The sequence below is a fragment of the Nasonia vitripennis genome (assembly GCF_009193385.2).
Source record: "Nasonia vitripennis strain AsymCx chromosome 2 unlocalized genomic scaffold, Nvit_psr_1.1 chr2_random0001, whole genome shotgun sequence".
In the NCBI taxonomy this organism is placed as follows: domain Eukaryota; kingdom Metazoa; phylum Arthropoda; class Insecta; order Hymenoptera; family Pteromalidae; genus Nasonia; species Nasonia vitripennis.
In genome coordinates, this window is record NW_022279607.1 from 14,245 (window position 1) to 23,232 (window position 8,988).

The 8,988-nt window shown below is 39.2% G+C and overlaps 1 protein-coding gene across 1 annotated transcript; it reads right to left on the minus strand.

The window, feature by feature from the left end:
* Positions 1–2,262: 2,262 nt before the first annotated feature.
* Positions 2,263–7,396, minus strand: LOC116416225. Its single transcript, XM_031923900.1, has 4 exons — positions 7,376–7,396; positions 6,950–7,081; positions 2,915–3,116; positions 2,263–2,551 (listed from the first exon to the last, which is right to left on the minus strand). Exons 1-4 carry the CDS (start codon positions 7,394–7,396, stop codon positions 2,445–2,447), a joined length of 462 nt encoding a protein of 153 aa, XP_031779760.1. The 3' UTR covers positions 2,263–2,444.
* Between the last annotated feature and the right edge of the window lie 1,592 nt (positions 7,397–8,988).

The following is an 8,988-nucleotide window of genomic DNA, read 5'->3' on the forward strand; positions in this document are numbered from 1 at the left end:
CGCATGCCCGAAACACCAATGTTACCTCGCAGAATGCCGAGCATCGTTAGAGCGGTATATCGTGAGAAATAATTGAGTAATTTTATTGTCTGAGTCGACTGACCTATAAGAAGCGTGAAAACGACTTGATCGTCTAAAAATTTAATAAGAGAGATTGAGTGTAACGATAGCGCGTTGCGCAGATAAATTGTAGGTGTGCATGTGTGTGTGTTTTTTTTTTTTTTTTTTTTTTTGAATGGACAGTGTATATGTATGTAATTAGAAGTAATCCGACGAACGACGTTGAGTCAATGGTGCCTCGCAAAATTTTGTATTCTTCGACTCAATTCCAAATATTATTGTACTCATAATACGCGTTTTTTTTTTACCTATCCATCCACTTTTTACAAAGCTAGAGCGGAACTGTCATAAGGTCAAGACATAAAAAGCCAAACGCCACAGAAAAATAATAGGTTGCGCCGCGCGACTTATTCCACGAAGCTTCATGCGGTACTTTCCGCGGACCTTTCAGCGGAACTTTATGCGGTACTTTCCGTGGATCTAATGGCAGAACTTTACGCGGAACTTTCTGTGGCTCTTTCCGCAGGCCTATCAGCGGAACTTTATGCGGAGCTTTCTGAGGATCCATCGGCAGAACTTCACGTGAAACTTTCTGCGGCTCTTTCCGCGGGCCTATCAGCGGAACTTTCTGTGGTACTTTCCGTGGATCTGTTGGCAAAATTTTACTCGGACCTTTTCGCAGACCTTTTGCCGGAGCTTTATGTGATGCTTTTTGAGGATCCATTGGCAGAACTTAATGCGGAACTTTCTGCGGCTCTTTCGAGGGCCTTTCGGGGAAATTATCTGCGATGCTTTAAGCCAAGCATTTTGTGGTACTTTTCGCGGATCTATTGGCATTTTTTACGCGACACTTTCTGCGGTTCTTTCCGCGGGCCTTTCGGCGGAACTTTAAGCGGAGCTTTCTGCGGTGCTTTCTGAAGTACATTTCTTATTAAACTATATAAACCATTTGCTAGCAAAGAGGATTAAGGTGACCTCACCGTTTGGTAACGCTTCTTGCTTATTCCAAGAAGCTTCTGCGCTACATTTTGTGAGCCTATCAGCGGAATTATATCTGCGGTGCTTTGAACGGGGGCTTTTGTGGTACTTTCTACGTGACCTTTTACGGGCCTATCAGTGAAACATTTTGAGGTTCTTTATGCGGCACATTCTGCGAATTACCTTTCCAGTGTCGTTAGCTAAGGAGATCAACAAATATTGTAATGGGTTGTAATGCACATCAAAAAATTCCTGTGGAAAAATCAAGAACGAACGTAGAATCGAAGAAGCAAATTCTATGATAACATGATTTGCGTGTGTGTAAACCTACTGCTATACATCTGACATATGTTTGGTCGGAGAAAAGGTGTTTGTACAGAACGCGATGTTACATGTGTGTACGTGGCTATGTGTTTGTGCAATTCTGGAAAAACTTCCTCTGACGCCGTGTTTGAGAAAGTATGAAAGATTTAAAAGAATACATAAAATCTAAAAGCTAAAAATACGAGCTCTGCGACCTCGAATAAAGATCGTATTTCGGAGTACAAGCGCATTGATCAAGATGAGAGAAAAAGAGATCAGCGACAGTGTGACCATCAATTGCGTAAACAAACGTCTCTACGGGATGCTTCTGACCTTTGCACCGATTCCCGCAAAATTAAAGTCGCAGGATAGAGCGAACGGCAAAAACTGAAATTGTTACCGATCCACTGACTTAGCTGCAAAGATTATCTTGTACTGCTTGATTCGACATTGACGATCGCTCTTTTTTCTTCTTTCGTTATAAGTAAAGCGTAAAAGTGAATGAAAAATTACGACAATTGCTCATAAAAACACGTCACAACACTCATCGCACCCCATCGGTCACGCTGTGCCACGTACACAGAAAGTTCATCGTGCAGATAGAGATGCACGTGAGGTACAACATACCAAACAAAATTAAGAAAATAAACCTAATTTCCTGCAGCATACGCAGCTCTGGAATTTCCCTGCAGCAGGACAATGTTTTCTGCTGCCAGTACGGTTCCTCACGCCCTATACCTACTCGCAACTGTACGCACGGCCCCTTTTTCTTTAGTTTAAACGCAAGAGTTTGTACGAGTAAGTTAACGAATTCGCGAATTGTAAAATGTGTATGTAAATGCATGCGAGAATTCAACCGTGCGTCTAAACTTGCGAGAGTTTGTGCGAATGCGAAATATGATTCCACGAATTTGAGGGCGTATGTGCGATCGTGTATTTGAGGATAAGTTCGAGCTACATGCGGATAGAAGGGCGTGTATGTGTGTTTTCTGGGATTTTTACAATGTATTAATAAACTGGATTGACTAGGGAAAAAATATGCTTTATTATTCTTTTTAGTAACAATAGGTGAAATAAATAACTAATGTAAAGTAATGAAATTCTTAGTGTTCGTGTTTTTTCGGGTTTCTTAATCCATTACACATCTTCGTAATTACTTTTCTGTAGTCGCCGCAATGATTTTCAGGAGTTACTTTCCCATTAACAAATTCTAAAAGAAAATATTAATAAATGAAATATATCAAATTAACTTACTATGGTTAACTAAGTTTTATAGCACTGCGTGGCATAAATCCGCATTTAGGTCACGCCTATCCGTAGCATAGTAGTCCTTTATTGCAACGTGCATATCGCCATCCCTACGCTCGGGTGCTAACCTCATGATGCAAAAAAAAGACTGCGAATGCCACGGATAGGCGAGTCAGCGGATTTATGCTAGTCAGTGCTATACAATATCGTACGATACACGCGTCATAAGTCGATCTTGATGGCTACGCTCGGGCGATTATACACGCCGTGCCGTAAAATACGACTTATGCTACTAATATCGTAATGTACTATTACGATATCTTACGAAAAACAGCGTTGTAGACACATTCCGGTATTCTCTCAGTGTTGCTTCTTCCCGTGGGTGTCATTAGCTTCAACTTAGATCCATCAATAATCGTTTTAAATAATTTTCTAATCATTTCTTTGACATTATCTATCCATCTGTTCTGTATTGCCAACAATTCCTTTTCTAATACAAATATTTCAAAACCATCTTGCAAGCGTATCTACAGAAATACAATAACGTACATTTTGATTATTTTTTTCTAAAATTATTATTGCAGTCTACACCATATTAAAGTTTTATATTTGAGTTCATCTTCTAAATATACATTAAACTCTGCTTGTAAATGCTGAATTTTGCGTTTGAATGTCACGAGTCAGAGCACAAGGCCGTCTTTTAAGCTCTGAGCTTGGAAGTATTTTACGAATGCTAGAGTCTGTACGAGCGCGTAAATGAGTAAATTAGAGGGTGTATATATGTGCGAATGCAAAAGTGAATTTGAAAGTCTGTGCAAACGAAAACGAATGAACGAGCGAGTGCAGGTATGTTGGCCAGTGGTTCGTATGAGCTTGTGCGAATTAAGCATATGCAAGGGCCAGCCTCGAAGCTTAGGCTTTCCGGTTGCGTCTCTGCGTGTGAACGTCGAGAGCCAGAGCTTGCGGCCGGTCTCAAGGCTCTAGCTTTCCGAGTGTGTATCTGCGTGTGTATGGTGCAAGCCAGAGCACGGAGCCGTCCTCGAAGTTCTGGCTTTCCGGGTGTGTGTCTGCGTGTGTCTGTGTGTCAATAACGCGTGCCAGAGCTTGTGGCCGGCCACCAAGCTCTGCCTTTCTGGGAGTATGTAGCGCGTGAATGTCACGAGCCAGATCACGGGGCCGGCCTCAAAGCTCTGGCTTTCTGGGTGTGTGTGTGAAAGAGTGAATGTTGCGAGCCTGAGAACGAGGCCAGGCTCGAAGCTCTAGCTTTTCGGGTGTATATGTGTGTGTCTGCGTGTGAATGTCGCAAACCACAGCTTGTGGCTGGTCACGAAGCTCTGCCTATCTGGGAGTATGCAGTGTGAGTATATCACGAGCCAGAGTACGGAGCTGGCCTCGAAGCTCTGGCTTTCCGGGTGTGTGTCTGCGTGCGTGTGCGTGTCAATGTCACGAGCCAAGGCTTGTGGCCGGCTTCAAAGCTCTGGCTTTCCGAGTGTGTGTGTGCGTGTTAATGTCACGAGCCTAACCAGGGGGCGGCCTCGAAGCTTAGGCTTTTCGGGTGCGTGTGTCTGCGTGTGTATGTTGCGAGCCAGAGCTTGTGGCCGGCCTCGAAGCTTTGGCTTTCCGGATGTATGCAGCATGTGAACATTCACTCGCTGCATACTCTTGGAAAGGCAGAGCTTTGTGGTCGGCCACAAGCTCTGGCTCACGACATTCACACGCAGACACACACCCGGAAAACCTGAGCTTCGTGACCGGCCCCGCGCTCTGGCTCGCGATATTCACACGCTGCATACTCTTAGAAAGGCAGAACTTCATGGCCGGTTGCAAGCTCTGGCTCGCGACATTCACACTTAGACACACGCCCGGAAAGGCAGAGCTCCGAGGCCGGTCTCGTGCTCTTGCTCGCAACATTCACTTTCAGACACACACCCAGAAAGCCAGAGCATTGAAGCTGGTCCCGTGCTCTGAATTGCGACGATCACACGGGTGCTTCGCTTCGGGGCTAGTCCCCAATTCGCAAAAATCTAGCAATTTGATTCACACTGTTGATTTTTTGCTCGTAATCATACGTTTATACACTCCAACATTCCTGCATTTTCATATGCTCTGATTTCTTTGTTTTTGAATGGCTTAACCTTATAATAATGAAGCACTTACGTCAAATGTCTGTAGTTAAAATAAAGTTGCCCAATCATTCATGGGAGAAATTAATGTATCAATTAGTATTTGAGTCTTCTTTTTAGTACATTTCCTTCGCTTTTTGCAATTTATTCCTGTCTTACCATGGTTGATCTGCTGTCAATAGTTCGGAAAAAGTTTACGCAAACGAATGTGCTTTCTATGGTAACGTCTTTTCCCAACAGAATTTCCTTTTTTTTATTTTCAAAACTTCGAATAATTAATTGCGACAAACAAAAAGCAAGTAAATACGCCGATTTTGAAAATTTTGGAGTAGGAGCTTCAGAGTGGATACAACAAGATTTAAATCGATTTATAAAGAAACGCTTCCTTGCTATTTTTTCTAGCTAGGAGTTATCTATACAAATTAAACAGTATAAAATGTTCATCATTCATTTTGTATAAATTGTTATAACAGATTATAACAGATTTCAATCATGATGTGCCTCTGAGCTTACGTTGGAAAACAGAACAAAAATAGAAAAAACGATGTATTTTTGGCATAATATTTTATGCTGAAAAAGAAGATTGATGCATTTAAAACGTTAAACTACCAATAAATACAAATTTTGAATAAATAACGTAATAACGAATAATACTATACTTATTAGCTTGATGGTGGGGTTACTCATTCTATTGTAGTTTAACAATGTTGAGACCTTCTTATGATCAGCAAGCAATAGTCAATCTTTAGCCTACACTTAACGGTTAACACATACTGTTATAAGAATATAAATTACGTAATCTATTATCTCGAAAGAGTCAAAATTATTGTAACAATTTGTTAGTATCTTTGCTAAAAACTGTATAAAAGGTATATTGAAGTATGACATTACGTGAGGCTTGCGCTTTGTACTCCTTTATTTGTAGCATAAATAGTATACTACGATATGTACGTACATTAAGGGGATGTCGTAGCCAAAAATTGCGAATTTTAGGGTCTACTGCTTGTGTCACGTGACAGGTGGAATTATATAATAGCGCCATCTATCATAATAAAAATTAGCCAATAGATGGCGTCCCACTTTTAAAAAGCGATAGAATGTGAACACAATCAGAACCGTGCTTTCTTGTCAATTATTAGAGACGCAACGGTCATGACTGTAGTTATTTGCACATTTTATTTTTTTGTAAAATATTTTTTTTTATAAATATATAATTTATATACTGCACATGCGGTATAATAAAAAAAATTTTGACTTACAAAAAATTTTGCATAACTAAAAAAACTATTTTTCTATTTCCATTTTTTACTCTTTTCAACTCCGTTGAAGAGGTTTTTCAAAGCGTCTACAACTCACTTTAGCATATACCATACATTCTTTTTTTTTCTTGATAAAGTCTTATAATTTTGTATATTTCTGTTGGATATATGCAAATATACACACATTTACTTGTAGAACAACTTCCAATAATATAGGAGTATAATAAAAATAAGCGTGAACTACAATAAATGTAGAAAGTTATAAAAAAGCGTATGAGGTAGAGCATGTGATAGACATAATTGATATAAAGCGGTTTCCATAATCTGTCATTGATGTTGTTTGCATAATATTTGTGCCAGCATTTTTTTTTATTTAATGTAATAATTTTGTTTTGCTTTATATAATTTGTTTTTTTTTGCACCGCAACTAATGATAATTTTTTAATACAGAAAAAGTAAGCATGCACCACACAATATATAGCAAGTAATAAAAAGTAAGAAATTTAACATATAATGAATTATTTCTGACATTTTCATGTTTTATTGTAAAGTACATTGCATTTTATTTCGCTTTTGTACGTATTTGTATCTTTTATTTATTAATTTGTTTTTCTTTTTATTTATACACTATTATCATAAAAACTAAAAATAGTATATTGTGTACCAAGTACCCGAGCGTAGCGAGTGCGCTTAACGCTGTGCCATGAAGATTGACTTATGCAGCGTGTATCGTACGATATGTTATAGCACTGACTAGCATAAATCCGCTGACTCGCCTATCCGTGGTATTCGCAGTCTTTTTTTGCATCGTGAGGTTAGCACCCGAGCGTAGGGATGGCGATATGGACGTTGCAATAAAGGACTACTATGCCACGGATAGGCGTGACATAAATGCGGTTTGTTCGATTATTGAGATTGGACATGAACTGGATAGTCTAGTTCATTAAATATAGACATACTGCAGCATGCGCTTCGGACAGTTCCGGGCAGAACTGAACTGTCTAATCTCCAATATTGAACGAATCTAGTACTTAAATTATTTCTGTCCTCTGATAGCAATGTCACATAGCTACCAGTAGGAGACATGGGAATTGCAACATTGATTCCACTCTAAAAATAGATCACACAGTCACATAGATACTTATTTCACTGCACATAACACGATAAAGATCTGTTGTAAACATAATAAACACAAGAATAACGAAAAATCTATTATCAATCTTGTGTGATGGTGAATCTTTATCCAGACAGCATCTAGGAAGAAGAATGTATCAGTACATCAGTAGAATCAGCAGGAGCAGTCAGAAATACAAGGCATAACCTTCAAACGCCAAAATCTCAAGTTTCTTACTGGAGTTACGTATCTTCCTATACTGCAGCACTCCTTAATGGGATGACACTCACGTATATCATCGTCAGTGCCATTCCGGGTGCATCACTTTTAAATACTTTTCCTACTGTCTCATAAACGAAGAACCGTGAACAGACGATCAGCGTGCGAGATCGCGGGGAGCCGAGCCGAGGTTATGTCTCAAAACAGATACGGGCGCCACACTAGCACTTCTGATTATATAACTGACACTTGTAGCTACATCGCGTAGTCTCTATCATTGCGTAATAATGTCCGAAAAGTCGATCTGAGCAAAATATCGCGGTTCGCGGAGGTCCTCAAGCGGCTTCGAAACGATCAAAACACGCACAGGCGGGAAGGCAGAGCATGAACGTGCTAGCCGCTCGCCAAATAGACGCGCGCAATGCTGCGCATAGCGCAGAAAAGCTGACAGCCTGTCGAGCTCACTTCTCCAGAGCCAACGAACAGCTGTTCGACTAAGTCTGGATGATAGTAAAAATAGGAATAAAATATTTTTTTATTCGAATTAATCAAATCTAGGACACATAGTTGCCGTTTGGCAATAATCTATCCATGTAAATTTCATGACTTTAGGAACGTGATGAAATTCCCATCTAATACTTATAAACTTGAATTAAAATACTATAAATAGATCATTTTTTATAAATTTTTTAATTTCCGTAAATAATAATGGTTTTTAATAATATTTATAATAATTTCGCTGAGATAAAAGAACGCATCTTAAAATTGTATATTTCAAAATAAACGATATTGAATATTCGAATTCGTGAGTCGAAATTATTCACAAAGAACTAAAAAAGTTCTCATATGATATTGGATACTTGTAGAATGGTCGTATATAACTCATATAAGCTTTTATAAAACTACCGAGAGCACTATATAGAGCCGATATTTTCACGTAGAGCTAGAGTCTGCGGGGACCGGGCAGCAGTTCAAAAGGATCGTTGCCTGGTCCCCACAGGTTCGAGAACATTATTTATATCCTCCTCTACTTACATATGATATTGAATACTGATCGCAAGGTCGAGTATAACTTATTATATCATTTATAGCACACTATAACCTCAAAATGCCAACTTCATTGTCGATTTTGAGATTGTTGTGCTATAAAGTATCACTGTTGTGTTATAATATACTATTTTATAGAAAATATACATGAATAAATTTGAGGGTATGACTTTAATATTTTATTTATGTGTAGAGATAATAACTATATAGTTTGGCACGGGAAAACATTGCAAGCGCCATCTACAGCCACGTACTGCTACCAGTTACTTTTATGGCGGACATGGCGTCGTTCTTGTCGTCCCACCTCGTGCCGTAGTTATCATTGTTTGCCGTGATTGTTTATTTATCAGTGTTAATTTAGGCCTACACATGTTTCTAAAAGTGATAGGCACCGCGGAATACAAACGTTTGTGATGTGCAGTGCTTTATTCTTCCGTATTGAGCGATTCTGATATCCGTATGCCATCCCACGGCATCGCACCACCTCGCGTCGTAGTTTTCATTGTTTGTAAAAAATACACTAGTAAATGTGAGTTTGGTGGCTTCATATTGTTGATAATCATGATAGGTACCGCGGAACACAACGTTTTTGGGCCATACGTGCTTTATTATTTATTTATTGCAATAAATATGTTTT

What these genes read in the sequence shown, in the direction of transcription:
- LOC116416225 (XM_031923900.1), bottom strand. Translation starts at nt 7,396, where the DNA reads ATGGCACTGACGATGATATAC. An exon ending in TGGCACTGACGATGATATAC is followed by an intron (nt 7,082 to 7,375) that starts GTGAGTGTCATC and finishes ATCTATTTTTAG; the next exon opens with AGTGGAATCAATGTTGCAAT. An exon ending in TGTCTACAACGCTGTTTTTC is followed by an intron (nt 2,552 to 2,914) that starts GTAAGATATCGT and finishes ATTTTCTTTTAG; the next exon opens with AATTTGTTAATGGGAAAGTA.